This window comes from Oncorhynchus masou, unplaced genomic scaffold, assembly GCF_036934945.1.
Source record: "Oncorhynchus masou masou isolate Uvic2021 unplaced genomic scaffold, UVic_Omas_1.1 unplaced_scaffold_1583, whole genome shotgun sequence".
NCBI lineage: Eukaryota > Metazoa > Chordata > Actinopteri > Salmoniformes > Salmonidae > Oncorhynchus > Oncorhynchus masou.
The window spans coordinates 44,951-69,767 of NW_027005903.1; the positions used below are offsets into that span (position 1 = coordinate 44,951).

General features: G+C 43.8%; 1 protein-coding gene across 1 annotated transcript in view; it reads right to left on the reverse strand.

Moving 5' to 3' along the window:
• Positions 1 to 24,077, reverse strand: part of LOC135531417 (mucin-2-like) — a 43,717-nt gene extending 19,640 nt beyond the window's left edge. Inside the window, exons 1-8 of the mRNA XM_064959460.1 lie at positions 24,011 to 24,077; positions 23,419 to 23,481; positions 23,235 to 23,249; positions 22,953 to 23,000; positions 22,605 to 22,634; positions 21,370 to 21,420; positions 18,958 to 19,005; positions 18,721 to 18,774 (exon numbers count right to left, since the gene is read on the reverse strand). Coding sequence (XP_064815532.1) covers positions 18,721 to 18,774; positions 18,958 to 19,005; positions 21,370 to 21,420; positions 22,605 to 22,634; positions 22,953 to 23,000; positions 23,235 to 23,249; positions 23,419 to 23,481; positions 24,011 to 24,077 — 376 coding nt within the window. The remainder of the gene's footprint in view (positions 1 to 18,720; positions 18,775 to 18,957; positions 19,006 to 21,369; positions 21,421 to 22,604; positions 22,635 to 22,952; positions 23,001 to 23,234; positions 23,250 to 23,418; positions 23,482 to 24,010) is intronic.
• Between the last annotated feature and the right edge of the window lie 740 nt (positions 24,078 to 24,817).

Genomic DNA, 24,817 nt, shown 5'->3' on the forward strand with positions numbered 1-24,817 from the left:
TGCCAGGGTAAGAGAATCCAAAAATCGATGTATTATCGATTTTTGTATTATCGAGGCCAAACACAAACACTGCATGCTCTTGTGATTACATTTAATCCAGTTATTTTTGAGAAGCTATTGATCCTCTGTGGCTAAATATGTTCTCTGGTGTATTTTGAACATTGAGAACAGGTTCCCTTGGTTGGTTAAAAAATAATTCATTTGTTGTTTTGCCTCTTGGGCTCAGCCCCTGACTCACATAATTGACCAGTCACATTTAGTTATTATGCAGTTTATTTTTTCAGTTACCCAATCAAGGCAGGGCCCCCCATTTACCCAAACCTCTCCTCCACCCATCTGGTGATTAGCAGAGTGGCAGTAGGAAGCTGTCTACGCTCATTGAGAGCGGGCTCCTGAATCCTTCGGTGGTTTGCAGTTGCAGTAAAAAATATATAGTACATATCTAATATGTACTGTAAAATGTATGTATAAATTTGAGACCTTTTTTCTGCCTTCTGGGCCCAGGGGCTTCAACCCCGGGAAGCCCCTTTGTTAATCTTGCCCAGGGCATACCCCAACAATAGAATGGTGTGGGCATATACCTGTTTCAAAAAATATTAAACCAAGTATTCTGTTGATTGGCCAGCTCAGCCAATATGATATAATGTTCAATGAGGAAATGGCAAGCATTATCGAAACTGTCTGTTTTGTATTACAAGTTTGTGTTTTTTTGTTTGTTTTTTCAAGTGATGCTTTGGCTACAAATACAAGTATAGGATTAGTGATGGTGAAACAAAGCTTCCTGGAGCGTTGAGATTTTCCAGCTAATTGTCTGAAATTGGTAAATTACTCAAGGCTTTGATCAAGTGCACACTAGTGCCACCTGCTGGTCAACGAATTTAGAGCAGCGAAATTATTATAGATTATGTCCCACACCCCATAGAGTGTGTGTGCAGTGTAGCCTTTTTGTCTTCTACCAATCAGGTGGTTGTTCGACCAAACAAAGCTTTGGACGTCATTGATCACGTGCTTGTGATAAGGTGATATGGGCATCGGCACACTACGATTTCTACGCATACTTCAGAGCTCAGGCATCAAACATAACATCACTATACCTGATGAGTCCACAACATTATTTGGGTACAAATTAACAGAAAATACTTATTTTTTAAGTGATATCTCCACTGGACAGTTACTTTAATAGGCTCCTTGTGGCAACTAGGCTTTGTTAAGTAATTACATCAAGAATAATGTGATCCAAGGTGAATGGACCTTATTTTCTGACTGTGATACCAGCTTACCTGCCAAATGAGCCAAACTTCATGGTACCAGTTTTGAATATAAAGTGGTGTGTTTATTAGATATGTCAACATTATATGACAAACATATTGAACATGGGCTTGCTGTTTAATATAATGTAGCTCAACGTGTGATCACTCTCCCTTGCCAGCAGGCAGTCAGGGGTAGGGTCAAGGAGCCCAAGCCAAAGGCCACTGAGAACACTGATCCCAATGTGGAGAAGTCTCCAAAGACTGCCAAGGTTGGAGCCAAGAAGACTAAGGACAAGGAAGCCGGTAAACTGAATCCACTGAATTGATTGTGCTCATCACTCCTAGGATTTAGACATCACCCTATAATCTGCCCAATTGTATGGGATCATTGTTATTGAGCTACACCCATTGCAATGGATGACATTTAACATTGCTCATTCAATGACTTGTATGGGTATCTCTCTTCTCCTCATTGGGTCTATGATTGCATGTGTAACAGTATAACTTTAGACCGTCCCCTCGCCCATACCCGGGCGTGAACCAGGAACCCTCTGCACACATCATCAAAAGTCACCCACGAAGCATCATTACCCATCGCTCCACAAAAGCCACGGCCCTTGCAGAGCAAGGGGAACTACTACTTAAAGGTCTCAGAGCAAGTGACGTCACCGATTGAAACACTATTTAGCGCGCACCACCGCTAACTAAGCTAGCGTTTCACATCCGTTACACATGCATACACACACATCACTAACTCTTGTCTCTAGAAGCTGAGAAGAAAAAGGTTACAGCCAAAAGCAGAAGGAGAAACCTTCAGAGGCAAGTGTGGTTTCAGTTATGTTCTGACTATTGGCATTGTTCAAGTGGTTTTGGGTTATAGGGACTTTTTTACACATTTGTCATGGGTACTGTTCCCTATTTGGGCTTTACCATGGTTGAATTGAATTTCAAATTGAATCTCAATTTAAATGCTACCACAAACCAGCAACATTGCAAACCTGTCATTTTCATCTTTCAGGATGAAAACTCAGGAAGTCCACAAAAGCATCTGCTTCCAAGGTGGCCCCTGCTAAGAAGCTCAAGTCAAAGAGGACAAAGGGGCAGAGAAGACAGCTGAGGATCAACCCAAAGCACAGAAGACTACCAAGGGTGAAGGGGCAGCCAAGAAGGGTGCAAAGGCCAAAGCTTTCCAGAAGCCTGCAGAAGGTGATGAAGGGGACACTGCTGCTCCTGAAGTTAAAACAACAGGGAAGAGGCAAGAAGACAGCAGCAGAGTGACTGCACTCCTTTTATTCACTTTGTATGTTTTTAAATAAAGCATTTTTTTGTACTACTTGTGTGTGGCATTTAAGTGTAGACCTAGCTGCTGTAAAATGTCATCTCCACTTTTCCTGTAGAGAAGTGTTGGTGGTAGCTAAGGCTTTGTAAAGATGTTTAATGATTCACTGATGCAAGTTTTTATATAAAATACATACACATATATATATATATATATATATATATATATATATAAAGCTGTTAAGTTCTTGTTTCTTGCACCTGCTTAATCAGTACCCTCTTCTGCCAGATTAATTGTATCACTAGTACAGTGACTTCCCGGTTCCTGGAAAATATTGATGGTTGATGGTTGTTTTCTACACAGTCAGGACTTTGTTGTTCATCCATCATAGGTTGATGACCATGGCACGATCTTTCTATACAGTTAGAACTAACCATCTCAAAACAAACATTTCCCATAACTATGAAGCTATGGGAAGTTATTCAAAACTTTTCTGTTATGGGTCAGTGCCCACAATTGTGCAATGCAACATGTTGTACCACTTCAGTTTGTACACAAGGGGGTGCAATAACTAATTGGGTCTTCAGTTTGGTATTCAAAGATACCCAACCCAGAGCATTGCTGTCCGCTGGTGCTCCTTGTTCTTTATTCCCTGGAAGTCTAACCAGCTTTTACTCAACCACCCCTAAGGAGAAGAATAAATCATTAATGCTGTGGAACTCAAGGCCTGGATTTGAAAAAGGATACACGGGAAGAGAGCATAGGCAACGCCATTGAAGCTGTCACATATGGGGTCTATCTTTTATTTTTTTATTTCACCTTTATTTAACCAGGTAAGGTAGTTGAGAACAAGTTCTCATTTACAACTGCGACCTGGCCAAGATAAATCAAAGCAGTGCAACAGAAACAACAACACAGAGTTATACATGGAATAAACAAGCGTACAGTCAATGACACAATATAAAAAAATAAAGTATATTTACAGTGTGTGCAAATGGCATGAGGAGGTATGGCAATAAATAGGCCATAGTAGCAGTGTAATTACAATTTAGCAGATTAACACTGGAGTGATATATGAGCAGATGATGGTGTGTAAGTAATGATAATGGTGTGCAAAAGAGCATAAAGGTGAATAAAAACAATATGGGGATGAGGTAGGTAGATTGGGTGGGCTATTTACAGATGGTCTATGTACAGCTGCAGCGAACAGTTAGCTGCTCAGATAGCTGATGTTTAAAGTTAGTGAGGGAAATGTAAGTCTCCAGATTCAGCCATTTTTGCAATTCGTTCCAGTCACTGGCAGCAGAGAACTGGAAGGAAAGGTGGCCAAAGGAGGTGTTGGCTTTGGGGATGACCAATGAGATATACCTGCTGGAGCACGTGCTACGGGTGGGTGTTGTTATCGTGACCAGTGAGCTGAGATAAGGCAGAGCTTTACCTAGCATAGACTTGTAGATGACCTGGAGCCAGTGGGTCTGACGACGAATATGTAGCGAGGGCCAGCCAACTAGAGCATACAGTTCGCAGTGGTGGGTGGTATAAGGCGAGTTGGTAACAAAACTGATGGCACTGTGATAGACTGCATCCAATTTGCTGAGTAGAGTATTGGAAGCTATTTTGTAGATGACATCGCCAAAGTCGAGGATTGGTAGGATAGTCAGTTTTACTCGGGTAAGTTTTTTGCGGCGTGAGTGAAGGAGGCTTTGTTGCGAAATAGAAAGTCAATTCTAGATTTGATTTTGGATTGGGAGATGTTTGATATGAGCCTGGAAGGAGAGTTTACAGTCTAGCCAGACACCTAGGTATTTGTAGTTGTCCACGTATTCTAGGTCAAAACCGTCACGAGTAGTGATGCTAGTCAGGCGGGCGAGTGCGGGCAGCGAATGGTTGAAAAGCATGCATTTGGTTTTGCTAGCATTTAAGAGCAGTTGTAGGCCCCGGAAGTGGTGTTGTATGGCATTGAAGCTCATTTGGAGGTTAGTTAACACAGTGTCCAAAGAAGGGCCAGATGTATACAGAATGGTGTCGTCTGCATAGAGGTGGATCAGGGAATCAGCCGCAGCAAGAGACACATCGTTGATATATACAGAGAAAAGAGTCGGCCCGAGATTTAAAACCTGTGGTACCCCCACGGACACTGCCAGAGGTCCGGACAACATTATACACACTGAACTCTATCTGCGAAGTAGTTGGTGAACCAGGCGGGGCAGTCATTTGAGAAACCAAGGCCATTGAGTCTACCAATATGAATACGGTGATTGACAGAGTAACAATGGCGGTGGATCGTTTTAGAAAATGAGGGTCCAGATTGTCGAGCCCAGCTGATTTGTACGGGTCCAGGTTCTGCAGCTCTTTCAGAACATCTGCGATCTGGATTTGGGTGAAGGAGAAGCTGGGGAGGATCGGGCAAGTAGTTGCAAGGGGTGTGGAGCTGTTGGCCGGGGTTGGGGTAGCCAGGAGGATAGCATGGCCAGCCGTAGAGAAATTTTATCGATTAATTATATTATCATGGATTTATTGGTGGTGACCTTGTCGCCTTGCCTCAGTGCAGTGGACAGCTGGGAGGAGGTGCTCTTGTTCTCCAGTTCAAACCTTTTTGGAGTTAGAGCAACAGGATGCAAAATTCTGTTTGAAAAAAGCTCGCCTTTGCTTTCCTGACTGACTGTGTGTATTGGTTCCTGACTTCCATGAACAGTTGCATATCGCGGGGACTATTCGATGCTATTGCAGTCCGCCCCAGGATGTTTTCGCTGGCTCCTCATCATCCCCCTCCTTTCCGCTAAGCCCGCCCTGTGTTGGCCTGGCTCCACCACATGCATCCGAGGCAGAGTACGGGTTTGTTAGTCGTCCCCCGCCCCTCACACCAAGCCCCGCCTCTATCCCTCATTGTTCAGGGAGCCCCACCCCGCCGTCGCCTCCCTTCGTCACTCATTGAGAGAGCCCCACCCCTGTAGGTCAACTCGGGGACATCAGGAAGCGATCCAGTTTCTGCGAAATGACCTCCCAGTTCCTCCACAGGAAGGCGGGGAGGAGGACGAAGAGCAGCATGGAGAAGGTGTGGCTGCGCTTCATTAAACTCTGTTTTAAAGTCACCATTGGCCTCATGGTAAAATCTCTGAGCAGGTTTCTTTCTCTCCAGCAACTAAGTTAGGAATGATTCCAGTATATTTGTTGTGACTGTTTATATTGATACCCCATCCAAAGTGTAATTGTGTAATTTTACCAATTAGTGTCCTTCTTTGTGAGACATTAGACAACCTCCCTGGTATTGTTGTTTGAATATGTGTTTGAAATTCACAACGCGACTGACCGACTTTACAGATAATTGCATGTGTGGGGTACAGAGATCAGATAGTCATTAAAATCATGTTAAACACTATTATTGCACACAGTGTGAGTCCATGCAAAGTATTATGCGACTTGTTTAGCAACATTTTACTTCTGAACTTATTTTGGATTTCCATAACAAAGGTGTTGAATACTCATTCACACTTTTTTTGTTGTTGACATTATTCCACTTTGACATTATTTATTTTAATGTTTTATTTGACCTTTATTTAACTAGGCAAGTCAGTTAATAACAATTTCTTATTTACAATGATAGCCAAGGAGCAGTGGGTTAACTGCCTTGTTCAGGGGCAGAACGACAGATTTTTACCTTGTTGCTAGATCAAATCCCCAAGCTGACCTTTCGAGTACTGGCCCAAGCTCTAACCAATGATGAGTCGGACCACAGAGTGAAGGAAAAACAGCCAACAAGTGCTCAGCATATGTGGGAACTCCTTCAAGACTGTTAGAAAAGCATTCCAGGTGAAGCTGGTTGAAATAATGCCAAGAGTGTGCAAAGCGGTCATCAAGGCAAAGGGTGGCTATTTGAAGAATCTCAAATATAAAATATATTTTGATTTGTTTAACACTTTCTTGGTAACTACATGATTCCATATGTGTTATTTCATAGTTTTGATGTCTTCACTATTATTCTACAATGTAGAAAATACTAAAAATAAAGAAAAATCCTTAAATGAGTAGGTGTTACACTACACTGGTAGTGTATACAAATCATTTACTTTGCAATCTCATGGTAATTTGTTCTAATTAGTATTATCCTATGGCATTCTTCTACCATGTTCCAATGCATCATTATATATTACAAGATAGGTAATCATTTAATGTAATTCAAACAATTGCAGTGCTGCTTTTCACATGTATTCTTTTAACAAGACATGGGCTAGTTGTAAAACACAGTATGTAATGTGACTGACGCAGAACCAACATTTCCATGTAAATGCAACTGGTATCTTAGTGGAAGACACACAAAGAATGCAGTTTGATTCACTGTCAGGAGTTACACTGCTCTTTAATTAATAATATATGAGAAGAATAGTGAACTAACAAATGAAAATGGCAGACACTGCTCTTTGCTTTGGTATTACCCTGCCATTTGCAACATATCATGCCAAGGAAGAAGGCAGTAACTGCTGTTTAAGGGTCAACGGTCATGTCAGAGGTCAGGGTCAACATGAATATAATATTAACTAATAGTAAGGCAACAGATCACCACATCTCAAATGATCTCCCCAGAATTCATTTGACTCAATACCAACGATATATCTGTACACAGTGTATATATACTAGTGCAAGAGTTGGATCAGAGGAATAACTCACAGCAAAGGAGGATGATCAAAAACAGATAACGAGCCAGATCAGGGGTGAATAACGCAATGTTTCAGAGAAACAGACTATCACAAACTACATAATAAGTACTGTGTCTGCGACTGAGAGAATGTATTTAATAGAGAGGAAGACGAGGAGCCTGCTCACAGGAAACCACAACGAAAGTCCATCAACTGGTGTGATTAGAGGTAAATGTCTCCTGCTCCTAACATGAGCCAAAACCATTTGCTTATCTGTCAGAGGAAATAACTATATTTTATCCAGGCTTTCTTTTTAACTACACTGCACAATAAAAAGCAGGTTTCATGTACAACAACAGTATATATTGCCAACATCCAAAAGTAAGAAACAAGAAACAGTCTTGCTGTATCTCCACATGACTCTCCATATTGTGCATCAGAGGCAATATTTTTCCTATCTACTGTAGTTATTAGCTTAATAAGATAATAGAGGTGCAGATACATAAGCAGTAAACAACAACACTGAATATTTCCATGGAAATATAACATGACAAGTGGGGTTTCATCACTCGTGAGATGCTTGTTGTAATGGTCAGAAGCATGAATACATTTCTCATAATGGTGATTTTGGAGGGTGAATTTAGTTGAGTTTTTTTTATATCTTGCTAAAATTGTCTGGAAAAGTATTTGAATAGTTTCAGTTAGATGTATCTGAGGTTTGGTTCAACAGTACCGCTGTCAATCTCCTCAACACAACTAGTCTCTGAAATATGATAAGCTGAAGTTTCAGAAGGACAGGATGCGGCAAGAGTCTCGTCTAACTTTCCACCCGACCGACTGTGGTGTGTGTGTGTGTGTGTGTGTGTGTGTGTGTGTGTGTGTGTGTGTGTGTGTGTGTGTGTGTGTGTGTGTGTGTGTGTGTGGGTGGGCGTGCATTTGTGCACTCGTGCACCTGTTAGCAGGTGTGGATACGTGACAGCATACATGTGCTGGTTGGTATGTGATCTGTAGACTGTGTGACTGCTGCAGGAGAATGTAGGCATCTTTGCTTCGCTCACAGTAAAACTAACCACAATACAGATAATCTGTAAATTGTCCTTTGAATAATATTTTTAGTCCAGGACTAAGCATTATCTGTCTCTGGGAAAATCAGGGGAGTAGGGCCTTGGTCCGGGAGGTGACCAAGAACCCGATGGTCACTCTGACAGAGCACCAGAGTTCCTCTGTGGAAATGGGAGAACCGTCCAGAAGGACAAGCATCTCTGCAGTACTCCACCAATCAGGCTTTTATGGTAGAGTGGCCAGATGGAAGCCACGGCTCAGTAAAAGGCACATGACAGCCCGCTTAGAGTTTGACAAACGGCACCTTAACGACTCTCAGACCATGAGAAACAATATTCTCTGGTCTGATGAAACCAAGATTGAAGTCTTTGGCCTGAATGCCAAGCATCACGTCTGGAGGAAACCTTGCACAATCCCTATGGTGAAGCATGGTGGTGGCAACATCATGCTGTGGGGATGTTTTCAGCAGCAGGGACTGGGAGACATGTCAGGATCGAGTGAATGATGAACAGAGCAAAGTACAGAGATCCTTGATGAAAACCTGCTTCAGAGCACTCAGGACCTCAGACTGGGACAAAGGTTTACCTTCCAATAGGATAATGACCCTAAGCACACAGCGAAGACAATGCAGGAGTGGCTTTCAGACAACTCTTTGAAAGTTCTTTATGTGGCCCTTCCAGAACCCGGACTTGAACCCGATCAAACATCTCTTGAGAGACCTGAAAATAGCTGTGCAGCAACGTTCCACCTCCAACCTGACAGGGCTTGAGAGGTTTTGCAGAGATGAATGGGAGAAACTCCCCAAATACAGTTGCGCCAAACTTGTTGCATCATACCCAAGAAGACTTGAGGCTGTAATTGCTGCCAAAGGTGCTTCAGCAAAGTACCGAGTAATGGGTCTGAATACGTATTTAAATATCATTTTCAGTGTTGATGTCTAAAAACCTGCTTTTGCTTTGTCATTATGGGGCATTGTGTGTAGATTAATGGGGGGGACTAATTTCATCCATTTTAGAGTGGCTTTAACGTAACAAAATGTGGAAAAAGTCAAGGTGTCTGAATACTTTCTGAATGTGCTGTATATGGACTGAAAGAAACATTTAAGGAAAATAGCACCTTCATCTTCACCAATGGCCAGAAAAAGGTGACAGAGACAACTGTAGTATTTGCATTATCTTGAATAATCCAGATCAAATAATGTAAAATACTAACAAAGATGAGGGAATGGTCAAAGTTAATTTATTCTGCATAATTTTTTGTTTTACAGAAGAGAGCATTTCAAACGGAGAAAAAAACCATAGGATTTGTATTTGCTGTACCTTAAAGGTCTTACAGTGGGGAGAACAAATATTTGATACACTGCTGATTTTGCAGCTTTTCCTACTTATAAAGCATGTAGAGGTCTGTAATTTTCATCATAGGTATACTTCAACTGTGAGAGACGGAATCTAAAACAAAAATCCAGAAAATCACATTGTATGTTTTGTAAGTAATTCATTAGCATTGTATTGCATGACATAAGTATTTGATCACCTACCAACCAGTAAGAATTCCGGCTCTCACAGACCTGTTAGTTCTTCTTTAAGAAGCCCTCCTTTTCTCCACTCATTACCTGTATTAACTGCACCTGTTTGAACTCGTTACCTGTATAAAAGACATCTGTCCACACACTCAATCAAACAGACTCCAAACTCTCCACAATGGCCAAGACCAGAGAGCTGTGTAAGGACATCAGGGATAAAATTGTGGACCTGCACAAGGCTGGGATGGGCTACAGGACAATAGGCAAGCAGCTTGGTGAGAAGGTAACAACTATTGGTGCAATTATTTGAAAATGGAAGAAGTTCAAGATGACGATCACCCTCAGTCTGGGGCTCCATGCAAGATCTCACCTCGTGGGGCATCAATGATCATGAGAAAGGTGAGGGATCAGCCCAGAACTACACGGCAGGACCTGGTCAATGACCTGAAGAGAGCTGGGACCACAGTCTCAAAGAACCATTTTCTTCAAAAGGACCTGTACAACACAGAAGGAGCGTGAGTGAGTCAGTATGTGCGCACACACACACACACACACACAAGTCACTTCTCCTCCTGACTCAAACCATCCTGTAGACCTACAGCTCTCATGCTCTAACACATTATCTTATGTATAACTTATACATATACATGCTTACTGATATGACTACCTCAGACCAACAAACAAGCCTAAACAACTTTGAGTCCTATAAAAGCCCTACATGTTATGAAACATTGGGACAGAGTTAAACAGACAAACCTAATGGTAAAGTTGTGGATGGTACAGAAGTGACCAGGCTGTAGACCCCTGCATTCTCTGAATCAGCCTGGAGGAAAGAGAGAGAGAAAGATCCTTATTATCCCTCAGACTGTCTGTCTTTTTGTACGAAAACAAGTATATCTGTATCTATATCCAAGGCTATTATTTTTGCTGTACTTACATCTTCATTTGCAGATACCTGCACAGGACCTGCACCTCACGGAGAGAGACAAAGTAAGAGGCTGTGTGTCTGTGTGTGGGGGGGGGGGGGACAGAAGACATTATGTTACAAACTCACCTGAGGGCAAAAACGTGGACGGTACAGAGGTGATGAGAGAATAGATCCCAGCATCCCTTGAATCCAACATGCCTGCACTGCTCATAGCTCCCATCACCAAATCACCTACAACAGAATAAATACATCTTAAATTAGAATTTGTGTTTGTACATGCATGTGTGTAGTTGTTAGTAGTGTGTGTATGTTTTGATGTATTTTGTTTGGAACATACATTGGCTGTGATCATCCTGTCTGGCTGTAGGTCTGTACAACATAAAAGTATATAAGAAGGTTGTGGTAAGAATCTCATCATGGACAATACAGAACTAAAGGTTGATACAATCTGCATCATATTCACAAGGGAATTCTTACCTCAGAGAATTGGTTTTCTCTGAAAAACAAATGAGGCTAAATGAATGATATTGAATATAGCCTACACTACACGATATCACCAAAAGGAGTTGAAAGATTAACCCATGTCAAAGGCACTTACATTAATATGAGAAGGAAAATGTTTGCAAGTTATTTGTTATGCAGAATCAGAAGTACTCACTGGTCCTCCTGCAGAGATAGACAGCTGTCAATCCCATCAAGAACACGCCCACTCCAGAAGCCATACCCACTGCTGTCTGCCATAATTGCACCTCTGTTTGGTGACATGATGTCATCAGGAGATGTCATTAGCTCTAATCCAAATGTAAATACTTCAATTGTAGACAGGTATTAGAATACCACTTTATTAGTAGTCTTCGTAAACATTTCCGTTTTCATATATGTGAGAAAAGACAGCCAGTTAGCTAAACATTTTACATTTGAGTCTGCGAAGGAAAATGTTATGTTTGTGCTTTTCTAATAACCAATTGGACTGGGTCCATGCAACTGACTGATCGTGACTGGGAGGAATCCTCACTATCAGTATAAACAATTTGGCAGTGTGCCAAGAACATTGTTTTGAAAACCTGAAAGGGGTGTCTCAGCTTGAAGAGAAGAAGCCTTGTGAGGTATTGGTTGGTCACATGCATGAAACAAAAGTTAATGATGAATTAATTATGAATTTTGAATAAGCTAAATCTTGCAAACATAACTTGTCTGTTTAAGCACTAAATAAGAGAACTAATGGGACTTCCCCGGCGGAGCAAGATAGATGTCACGACTTCTGCCGAAGTCGTTGCCTCTCCTTGTTCGGGCGGTGCTCGGCGTTCGACGTCACCCGTCTTCTAGCCATCATTGATCCTTTTTTCATTTTCCATTGGTTTTGTCTTGTCTTCCCACACACCTGTTTTCAATCCCATTCATTACCTGTTGTGTATTTAACCCTCTGTTTCCCCTCATGTCTTTGTCAGAGATTGTTTTATTGTCAGTGTAGTGTGAGTGTTGTATAGGTGTGCGTCGGGGTCCTCGTACCCATGTTTTGTTTGTTTGTACATTTATTGTTATGGAGCATACTCTTGGAACTTTATTAAAAGACTCCATTTTAAACTCCATTTGACTCTCCTGCGCCTGACTTCCCTGCCACCTATTACACCTATGCATGACAGAATCTCTGACCCTATATATGAAGTCAGCAGGAGAGGACACTATGCCCATGGACCTGGAGGAACGCGTTCAGGAACAAGCGAGGGAGCTTGACTGTATCAGCTCCGTCATGGAGCACATTGTCCAGAAAATGGATCGCTGGGAGAGACAGGGAGTTTCTCCAGCGCCACCACAACCGGAATCTCCCGTGAACTTTTTTTCCTCTCCGGAATCGAGGATCCATTTATCCCTACCTACGGGATACAACGGAGATACTGCCGGCTGCCAGGGTTTCCTCCTCAAACTGAATTTATATCTAGCCACGGCCTCCCCAGTACCATCTGACTGAGAGTTACGCCCTCGTCTCATGCCTCACCGGGAAAGCCCTGGAATGGGCCAGCGCTGTGTGTAGAAGGGAGGATGCGGCGTTGGACCATTTTTGAGGAGTTCACCCGCCAATTCCGGATAGTATTCGATCACCCACCTGAAGGCAAGGCAGCGGGTGAGCTCCTCTATCATCTGAGGCAGGAGACGAGGAGTGCACAGGATTTTGCTTTGGAGTTTAGGACCTTGGCTGCCGGCGCTGTATGGAGCGACAGGGCCCTGACCGACCATTACCGTTGTAGTCTACGCGAGGACGTCCGTCGGGAGCTGGCCTGTAGAGACACCACCTTCGACCAGCTGGTGGACATGTCCATAAAGCTGGACAACATGCTGGCTACTCGTGGACGTCTAGATCGGGGTCTGGTTGTTCCATCCTCCCGCACCCTCTCTCCCGAACCTATGGAATTGGGAGGGATGGTGCGCAGGGAGACCGGAGGGGGTTCCCACTCGAGCACCATTCATGGTCGCAGAGGGCACACTGCTGGTCGGTGCCGGGTTGGTTCCTCTGGGAATAGAGGGCAGGCAGGGCATTCTGGCGTCACCCCAGGTGAGTAGGCACCATTCTCATCGAGAGCCCTCTGCTGCACTAATGTTTGTCTCTTTTCCTGATTTTTTTTTTTTTTTTTTTTTTTTTTTTTTTTTTTTACTGCATTCCGAGTATAAGGCGCTAGTAGATTCAGATGCGGCTGGGAATTTCATTAATAAAAGTCAAATCAAATTTATTTGTCACATACACATGGTTAGCAGATGTTAATGCGAGTGTAGCGAAATGCTTGTGCTTCTAGTTCCGACAATGCAGTAATAACCAAGTAATCTAACTAACAATTCCTAAACTACTGTCTTATACACAGTGTAAGGGGATAAAGAATATGTACATAAGGATATATGAATGAGTGATGGTACAGAGCAGCATAGGCAAGATACAGTAGATGGTATCGAGTACAGTATATACATATGAGATGAGTATGTAAACAAAGTGGCATAGTTAGTGTCTAGTGATACATGTATTACATAAGGATGCAGTCGATGATATAGAGTACAGTATATACGTATGCATATGAGATGAATAATGTAGGGTAAGTAACATTATATAAGGTAGCATTGTTTAAAGTGGCTAGTGATATATTTTACATCCTTTCCCATCAATTCCCATTATTGAAGTGGCTGGAGTTGAGTCAGTGTCAGTGTGTTGGCAGCAGCCACTCAATGTTAGTGGTGGCTGTTTAACAGTCTGATGTCCTTGAGATAGAAGCTGTTTTTCAGTCTCTCGGTCCCAGCTTTGATGCACCTGTACTGACCTCGCCTTCTTGATGATAGCGGGGTGAACAGGCAGTGGCTCGGGTGGGGGTTGTCCTTGATGATCTTTATGGCATTCCTGTAACATCGGGTGGTGTAGGTGTCCTGGAGGGCAGGTAGTTTGCCCTCGGTGATGCGTTGTGCAGACCACTACCCTCTGGAGAGCCTTACGGTTGAGGGCGGAGCAGTTTCCGTACCAGGCGGTGATACAGCCTGCCGGGATGCTCTCGATTGTGCATCTGTAGAAGTTTGTGCTTTTGGTGACAAGCTGAATTTCTTCAGCCTCCTGAGGTTGAAGAGGCGCTGCTGCGCCTTCACGATGCTGTCTGTGCGAGTGGACCAATTCAGTTTGTCTGTGATGTGTATGCCGAGGAACTTAAAACTTGCTACTCTCTCCACTACTGTTCCATCGATGTGGATAGGGGGGTGTTCCCTCTGCTGTTTCCTGAAGTCCACAATCATCTACTTAGTTTTGTTGACGTTGAGTGTGAGGTTATTTTCCTGACACCACGCTCCGAGGGCCCTCACCTCCTCCCTGTAGGCCGTCTCGTCGTTGTTGGTAATCAAGCCTACCACTGTTGTGTCGTCCGCAAACTTGATGATTGAGTTGGAGGCGTGCGTGGCCACGCAGTCGTGGGTGAACAGGGAGTACAGGAGAGGGCTCAGAACGCACCCTTGTGGGGCCCCAGTGTTGAGGATCAGCGGGGAGGAGATGTTGTTACCTACCCTCACCACCTGGGGGCGGCCCGTCAGGAAGTCCAGTACCCAGTTGCACAGGGCGGGGTCGAGACCCAGGGTCTCGAGCTTGATGACGAGCTTGGAGGGTACTATGGTGTTGAATGCCGAGCTGTAGTCGATGAACAGCATTCTCACATAGGTATCCCTCTTGTCCAGATGGGTTAGGGCAGTGTGGTTGAGATTGCATCGTCTGTGGACCTATTGGAGTGGGTCTAGGGTGTCAGGTAGGGTGGAGGTGATATGGTCCTTGACTAGTCTCTCAAAGCACTTCATGATGACGGAAGTGAGTGCTACGGGGCGGTAGTCGTTTAGCTCAGTTACCTTAGCTTTCTTGGGAACAGGAACAATGGTGGCCCTCTTGACGCATGTGGGAACAGCAGACTGGTATAGCTCATAGTTTAGGGATCCCTATTGTTCCTGTGGATATGCCTTTCACTATTCATGCCTTAGATCGTCGACCATTAGGGTCAGGGTTTATCAGGGAAGTAACCGCACCTTTGTGTATGATAACGCAGGAGGGTCACAAGGAGAAGATTAGTCTTTTCCTTATTGATTCTTCTGCGTATTCTGTGGTGCTAGGCCTACCCTGGTTAGTTTGTCATAACCCCTCTGTTTCTTGGCCACAGAGGGCTCTCACGGGGTGGTCGCGAGAATGCTCAGGTAGGTGTTTAGGGGTTTCCGTTGGTGCTACTACGGTGGAAAGTCCAGACCAGGTCTCCACCGTGCGCATTCCCCCGACTATGCCGATTTGGCTCTTGCCTTCTGTAAAAAGGTGACTCAATTACCACCCCATCGACGGGGGGATTGTGCGATAGATCTCCTGGTAGACGCTGCATATCCCAAGAGTCAAGTGTATCCCCTGTCGCAAGTGGAGACGGAGGCTATGGAGACATATGTCTCTGAATCCCTGCATTGGGTTCATTCAGCCATCCATTTCACCCGTCTCTTCGAGTTTCTTTTTTGTGAAAAAAAAAGGATGGCGGTTTACGCCCGTGCATTGATTATCGAGGTCTTAATAAAATCACAGTGAAATATAGTTACCCGCTACCTCTGATCAATACGGTTATTGAGTTAATGCACGGGGCACGTTTTTTCACAAAATTGGATCTCAGGAGTGCGTACAATCTGGTGCATATTAAGAAGGGTGATGAGTGGAGGACGGCATTTAGCACTACCTCAGGTCATTATGAGTACCTGGTCATGCCATATGGGTTGATGAATGCTCCATCAGTTTTCCAATCATTTGTAGATGAGATCTTCAGGGACCTGCACGGGCAGGGTGTAGTGGTGTATATCGATGATATTCTGATATACTCTGCTACACGTGCCGAGCATGTGTCCCTGGTGCGCAGAGTGCTTGGTCGCCTGTTGGAGCATGATCTATATGTCAAGGCTGAGAAATGCTTGTTTTTCCAACAATCCATCTCCTTCCTAGGGCATCGGATTTCCACTTCAGGAGTGGAGATGGAGAGCGACCGCATTACAGCCGTGCGTAATTGGCCGACTCCAACCACGGTAAAGGAGTTGCAGCGTTTTTTGGGGGTTTTCCAATTACTACCGGAGGTTTATCCAGGGTTTTGGTTAGGTGGCAGCTCCCATTACCTCACTGCTAAAGGGGGGCCCGGTGCGCTTGCAGTGGTCGGCTGAGGCGAACAGGGCTTTTGAGCACCTGCAGACTCTGTTTACCTCGGTGCCTGTGCTGGCTCATCCGGATCCCTCTTTGCCATTCATAGTGGAGGTGGACGCATTCGAAGCTGGGATAGGAGCAGTGCTCTCTCAGCGTCCGGGTACGCCACTGAAGCTTCGCCCCTGTGCTTTCTTTTCGAAGAAGCTCAGCCCAGCGGCGCGAAACTATGATGTGGGGAACCGAGAGCTATTAGCTGTTGTAGAAGCCTTGAAGGTGTGGAGGCATTGGCTTGAGGGGGCTAAACACCCTTTTCTCATCTGGACTGACCACTGCAATCTGGAGTATATCCGGCAGGCAAAGAGATTGAATCCTCACCAGGCAAGGTGGGCCATGTTTTTCACTCGTTTTGTGTTTACTCTTTCTTACAGACCAGGCTCCCAGAACGTTAAGGCAGACGCATTGTCTCGGCTGTATGACACAGAGGAGCGGTCCATGGATCCCACTCCCATACTCCCAGCTTCGTGTCTGGTGGCGCCGGTAGTGTGGGAGCTGGACGCGGACATTGAGCGGGCGTCACGTGCAGAGCCTTCTCCCCCTGAGTGTCCAGCTGGTCGTCTGTACGTTCCGTCTGCTGTCCGCGACCGATTGATATATTGGGCTCACACGTCACCCACCTCTGGTCATCCTGGGATAGGTCGGACGATGCGCTGTCTTGAAGGAAGGTACTGGTGGCCCACTTTAGCTAAGGACGTGAGGATTTGTTTCTTCCTGTTCGGTGTGCGCCCAGTGCAAGGCTCCTAGACACCTGCCCAGAGGTAAGCTACAACCTCTACCCGTTCCTCAACGGCCATGGTCGCACCTGTCGGTGGATTTTTTTTGACTGATCTTCCACCTTCACAGGGTTACACCACGATCCTGGTTGTTGTGGATCGTTTTTCAAAATCCTGTCGTCTCCTCCCTTTGCCCGGTCTCCCTACGGCCTTACAAACTGCAGAGGCCCTGTTTACACACGTTTTCCGGCACTATGGGGTGCCTGAGGATATAGTGTCTGATCGGGGTCCCCAGTTCACATCAAGGGTCTGGAAGGCGTTCATGGAGCGTCTGGGGATCTCGGTTAGTCTTACCTCAGGTTTTCACCCCGAGAGTAATGGGCAGGTGGAGAGTTAACCAGGATGTGGATAGTTTTCTGCGGTCTTATTGCCAGGATCGGCCGGGGGAGTGGGCGAAGTTCGTGCCCTGGGCAGAGATGGCTCAGAACTCGCTACGTCACTCCTCCACTAACCTTACTCCCTTTCAATGTGTATTAGGGTATCAGCTGGTCCTGGCACCTTGGCATCAGAGCCAGACCGAGGCCCCTGCGGTGGACAATTGGTTTCGGCACGCTGAGGAAACCTGGGAGGCAGCCCACGTCCACCTTCAGCGTGCCATAAGGCGCCAGAAAATTGGCGCAGACCGTCGCCGCAGTGAGGCCCCAGTGTTTGCACCAGGGGACAGGGTCTGGCTCTCGACCCGAAACCTGCCCCTTCGCCTGCTCTGCCGGAAGCTGGGTCCGCGGTTTGTGGGGCCGTTTAAAGTCCTGAGGAGAGTGAACGAGGTATGTTATAGGTTACAACTACCCACTCATTACCGTATTAACCCCTCGTTCCATGTCTCTCTCCTTAGGCCGATGGTGGCTGGCCCGCTCCAGGAGGCTGAAGTGCGTGATGTTCCGGCGTACTCAGTTCGATCCATTTTGGATTCGAGACGTCGGGCGAGGGCCCTTCAGTACCTCGTGGACTGGGAGGGGTACGGGCCGGAGGAGAGATGCTGGGTTCCGGTGGAGGACGTGTTAGATCTTCCATGTTATCAGAATTCCACCGTCTCCATCCGGATCGCCCTGCACCTCGCCCTCCGGGTCGTCCCCGAGGCCGGTGTCGGGGGGGGGTACTGTCACAACTTCTGCCGAAGTCGTTGCCTCTCCTTGTTCGGGCGGTGTTCGACGTCACCGGTCTTCTAGCCATCATTGATCCTTTTTTCATTTTCCATTGGTTTTGTCTTGTCTTCCCACACACCTGTTTTCAATCACATTCATTACCTGTTGTGTATTTAACCCTCTGTTTCCCCTCATGTCTTTGTCAGAGATTGTTTTATTGTCAGAGTAGTGTGAGTGTTGTATAGGTGCGCGTCGGGTCCTCGTACCCATGTTTTTGTTTGTTTGTACATTTATTGTTATGGAGCATACTCTTGGAACTTTATTAAAAGACTCCATTTTAAACTCCATTTGACTCTCCTGCGCCTGACTTCCCTGCCACCTATTACACCTATGCATGACAGTTTGTTAACAGTTAACACACATCACAACTAGTAAACACCAATAAACAAATGATGTGGCCATACTCACTTTCAGTTGGACTCGTTGGTGTGTCAGTTGTCAAAGTAGGATTAACAGTCAAATCTGGTGCAAAGTCATTGGATCTGGTTATACAATAAGGTATCTTTATGGGAGGATTTAATCAATCCAAGATCAACCTCATTTCTAGTAATTAGGCACATTTGTAATGAGGAAAGAATACAAACACCTGGGTAAGAAACTGAAAACAATTTACTTATTTTAACTAACTAAAGATGACCAACACACCTGATGTAGGATTCACTGCTGTGCTGGGGGCCAAAGGAGAGGTCAAACCTGGTGAGAAGTGATGAGAAATTTACATTTGTTTCATATCAAATAAAATGTTTTTTTGTCACATGCGCTGAATACAACCTTACCATGAAACACTTACAACAATGCATTTTTTTAAGTAAGAAAATATTTGCTAAAAAGATTCTAAAGAAATAAAATGTCATTTAAAAAACGAGGCTATAGGTAATTCAGGTAATATGTATATGTAGGAAGGTGTAAAGTGACTATTTATAGGTAATAAACAGCGAGTAGCAGCAGCGTAAAAAAGGAGATCAATGCAAATAGTCTGGTTAGCCATTTGAGCCTTTTGGACTTAGACTTGGCGATCCGGTACCACTTGCCATGCGGTAGCAGAGAGAACAGTTTTTGACTTGCGTGTCTGGAGTCTTGACAATTTTTAGGTCCTTTCTCTGACCCCGCCTGGTATAGATGTCCTGGATGGCAGGAAGCTTGTCCCCAGTGATGTACTGGGCCGTACGCACTAACCTCTACGAGCAGTTGCCATACCAAGCGGTGATGCAATCAGTCAGGATGCTCTCGATGGTGCAGCTGTATAACTTTTTGAGGATCTGAGGTCCCATGCCAAATCTTTTCGGTCTCCTGAGAGGGGATAGGCATTGTCATGCCATCAAGACTGTCTTGGTGTGTTTGGACCATGTCAGTTTGTGTATTACAGACTCGGTCAGGGAGAGGTTGAAAATGTCCGTGAAGACACTTGCCAGTTGGTCAGTGCATGTTCTCAGTATGCGTCCTGGCCCTGCAGCCAAGTGAATGTTGACCTGTTTAAAGGTCTTACTCACATCGGCAACGGAGAGCGTGATCTCACATTCATCCGAAACAGCTGGTGATTTCATGCAAGGTTCAGTGTTGCTTGCCTTGAAGCAAGCATAGAAGGCATTTAGCTTGTTTGGTAGGCTTTTGCCACTGGGCAGCTGATGGTTGGGTTTCCCTTTGTAATCCGTAATAGTTTGCAAGCCTTGCCACATCCATCGAGCGTCAGAGCCAGTGTAGTAGGATTCAATCTTAAACCTGTATTAATGCTTTGCCTGTTTGATGGTTCATCTGAGGGCATAGCAGGATTTCTTATAAGCATCCGGGTTAGTGTCTCGCTCCTTGAAAGCAGCAGCTTTAGATTTTTGCTCAGCGCGGATGTTGCCTGTAATCCATGGCTTCTGGTTGGCATATGTACGTACAGATGAAGTCGGTAATGTAGTGTACTCCTCAATGCCATCGGATGGATCCCAAAACATATTTCAGTCTGTGCTAGCAAAACAGTCATGTAGCATAGCATGCGTGTCATCTGACCACTTCTGTAATGAGCGAGTCAATGGTAAGTCTTGCTTAAGTTTTTGCAGGTTAGCAGGAATCAATATAATTATGGTCAGATTTTCCAAATGGAGGGTGAGGGAGAGATTTGTACACATCTCTGTGTGTGGAGTAAAGGTGGTCTAGATTTTATTTTTCTCTGGTTGCACATTTGACATGCTGGTAGAAATTAGGTAACATGGATTAAAGTTATCCTGCATTAAAGTCTCCAGCACTAAGAGCACCACTTCTGGATGAGCATTATCTTGTCTGCTTATGGCCTTATACAGCTTGTTGAGTGCGGTTTTAGTGCCTGCATCGGTTTGTGGTGGTAAATAGACAGCTACAAAAAATATAGATAAACTCTCTTGGTATATTGTGTGGATTACAGTTTATCATGAGATACTCTACCTCAGGCGAGCAAAACCTCTAGACTTCCTTAATATTTGCCCACCAGCTGTTTTTGACAAATAGACAGACCACCAGCCCTCGTCTTACCGGAGGTTTATTGTTCTGTCTTGCCGATACACGGTAAATCCAGCCAACTGTATATGATCCATGTCCTTGTTCAGCCATGACTCGGTGAAACATAAGATACGGATGGTAAAGCAGGATTATCCACTTGCAGATTAATTCTCACCAAGCATCAGGATCTGCGGCCCCTGTATCGGTCTTCTCCTCTTCATGTGAATGACAGGGCTTTGGGCCTGGTCCGTGAAAAGACGTAAATCTTTCTCCTTCAATTCATTAAAGAAAAAAATCTTCGCCCAGTGAGTAATCACTGTTCTGATGTCCAGAAGCTCTTTTCAGTCATAAGAGACAGTGGCAGAAACATTATGTGTAAAACAAGTTACAAACAACGCAAAAAAACACCCAGAATAGCACAATTTGTTAGGAACCCGTAAAATGGCAGCCATCCCCTCCGGCGCTATTCATATCGAAGAAAAGTACAATTTAGAGTGAACGTACAAGCAGCCATGAATAAGTCTATGAGTAAACCTGTTGGAGCTTCAGTGAAGTAGAGTGAACTAAAAATGTAATTGCAAAGTAAGGGATACTTACTAGTTGGTCTCACTGTGATGTCAGGGGTCAAAGTAGAAGTAACAGTCGAAACTGTTGGAAAGTAATAAAAGTTAATTCTGGATCTGATTACACAAGAAGAAAGGTATTCATTATTTCTGTTAGAAAACAACACAACTCAGTCAGTAGAAAGATTCACAATTTCAGAATTTTGAATATTATTGTTAAAACCCAGAGCCTTAGAAGCTTATGGTGTACCATGGGATGCCCCTTTAACTTCTTATGGCTGGGGGCAGTATTGAGTAGCTTGGATGAATAAGGTTCCCAGAGTAAACTGCCTGCTACTCAGTCCCAGTTGCTAATATATGCATATTATTCGTATATTTGGATAGAAAACACTCTGAGGTTTCCAAAACTGTTTGAATGATGTCTGTGAGTATAACAGAACTCACATGGCAGGCAAAAATCTGAGAAAAAAATCCATCCAGGAAGTGGGAAATCTGAGGTTGGTCGTTTCTCAACTCATTGCCTATTGAAGAAACAGTGGGATATTGGTCATGTTGCACTTCCTAAGGCTTCCACTAGATGTCAACAGTCTTTAGAACCTTGTTTGATGCTTCTACTGTGAAGTGGGGCTGAATGAGAGGGGATTGAGTAAGGTCTGCCATGAGCTGAACATGCACTGACCATGCGCGTTGACGTGAGATCGAGCTCAGTTCCAACCGAATTCTCCGGTTGAATCATTATTGAAGATTTATGTTAAAAACATCCTAAAGATTGATTCTATACTTAGTTTGACATGTTTCTACGGACTGTAATATGACTTTTCGTCTGAACTTTTGCCTGGACCTGCCAGTCCTGAGTTTAGATTGTGTACTGAACGTGCGATCAAAACAGAGTTATTTGGACATAAATGATGGATATTATCGAACAAAACAAACATTTATTGTGGAACTGGGATTCCTGGGAGTGCATTCTGATGAAGATCATCAAAGGTAAATGAATGTTTAGAATGTTATTTCTGACTTCTGTTGACTGCACAATACAGCGGATATCTTTTTGTCTTGTATGGGCTCTGAGCGCCGTACTCATGCTCAACCATATACACTTGTAAGAAAACTTCATTATTTTTTACCTACATGGTAAGGGAGTTGGGGGACGACATTTATTTTCTGAGAATAATATAGAATAATTTTTATTGTAAACTCCACTTCCTTCCTGTAAATGTCTCATTTGTCTGAGAAAAGACAGGTAGTCAGCTAGAGATGGATGCTTACCCAGAACGCTTTCTGTGGAGCTTTGACCTCCTGGGTACATGCAAGAGAGAGACTGATTAATAACAGTTAACACACAACACAACTTATTACGCCACTAAACTAAAATCATGTGGACTCTTTTGGGTGTCAGTTGTCAAAGTAGAACAAGTCGTTGAACCTGGTGCAAAGCAAAGTTACTGGATCTGATTATACAATAATGAAAGGTATCTAAATGGGTTGATTTAATTAATGGAATATCAACCTCTTTTTTTAATCAGGGGATATTTGTTAGTAAAAACATGGCTAAAATAAAGCTAGTCTATTTGTTTAGGTCCTATCTGCTAAACTAGAGAAAGATGACCAACACACCTGATGTAGGATTCACTGCCGTGCTGGGGGTCAAAGGAAAGGTCAAACCTGGTGAAAAGAGATGACACGAGAACAAATGTACATTCATTTAATATCTAAGGGCATTCAATAAGCAGAAAGAGAGAAGTACACTACACATTACCTACAAATCAGATGGACTAAAAGTACACAAATCTGGACAGAAATTACAAGCATGCGTCAATTCATAAATCGGAAGGAGCTTTAGTGAATTCATGTAAACAAAAAATATACATGTAAGTTAAAATTAGTGGGCCTACTTACTGGTAGTTGGTGTCACTGTGGTCAAAGTAGAAGTAACAGTCAAAACTAGTTGGAAGCAATATGATTACACAAGAATAAGGTTTTACATTAACATTTTGTTCACCTAATTTTACAGGCCTGTAATCTAAACCATTGACTGTACAATTGGTATTTGCTGAGATGGTCATTTAGAGGCCCAACACACCTTCTGTAGGACTCACTGTCGTGCTGGGCGGCAAAAATGACCCAGGACCTGGAGTCAAACCCACTGAGAAAACACATATTAATGAAAGTAGTATTTTATTAATGACTGTATTAATGATCATCATGGTGTTGTTGTCCTTTTGAAATACCTTCATGACTTGTCTATTCAAAGTGGGAAAAGTAGGACTATAAAATCACTATGGACAGATTGCTTCCTGCCCTGGTAGATTATATTTCTCCTCATTATAGAGATGATGAGACCAATTCATAAGGTGATCAAGTCTTTCAGGACAGATAAGGTGTTGATTGTTGTTATCAGCTTCCTAGAATAAGGTCCCCATGTTATCTAACAGCAGAAGCCTAACAGAGCATAGATACGATCTAAACACTACTAGATGAGCACAGACATTATAATACTTGTGCTGATGATCCCAGACGTTGGTGTTGAGGCTGGTGTCATATCTATAGAACAGCTTAATTATCTAACAGAACAGCTTCATTTACACATTAACACAACTATTCTTATTGCTGAAACTTGTGTTGCTTTAAAAATAAAAGCAGTGTCACTATAAAAGCACAAATGTGTAGTCTACCTGCTATAGAAGGTGTCTGTATAGTTGTTGGATCACTGATGTGAACTCCCACCAGATCTGAAATCATTTGGGATTGAAATGTGGTATTTAGTTTGTTGGTCAGAATTAATATAGTAATACTAAGAAGATGCTAAAATCAAAGTGAGTCAGATCATGAAGACATGCAGCACTGATAGATATGTCACAGCTCACCTCCTTACGCCTCACTGACTGTAGACGACTGATCACATCACTATGTTTTGGAGTGAATTGACAGAACTGCTGTCCGGATGCTGAGATGGCTTTTCTCTTCTTGATCTTTACTGTGAAGGACGGCTGACTCTCCTCTCCAACATACAGGTTACAGGTGGAGTCAGGACTGACGGATCCAGGAATCAAACAGATGATGTTGAAGTCCTCATCAATATTGACTCTAATGTCTGGTTTTGGATCTGTTAGGAAAGGACAGAGACTCCTTTTTGCATCACTGTATTTGAACGTAATGTATATGTCACAAGTGACACTGACTCTTACTAAACTAGACCCTGCCATTCTCTTTATATTATGTATCAGCATGTCTTATTTGATATCATGCCTATTTATGAGTGCAAAATAATCATGTGTGCTGTGTGTTTACAACGATTGCCTTTCACTTAATTCCTTACATTCTCACGTGTGGAATGAAATTGAATGAAATTGAATCGCACAGACAATTTTGCTTGCTTGTATGGTGTGTAGTGATTCCACAGATCTTCCTCTCCCTGCTCGGGAGGAAGAGCCGAACCCTGTTCGGGTAGAGCCAAACTAATCCTAATATTGTGTCTTGCC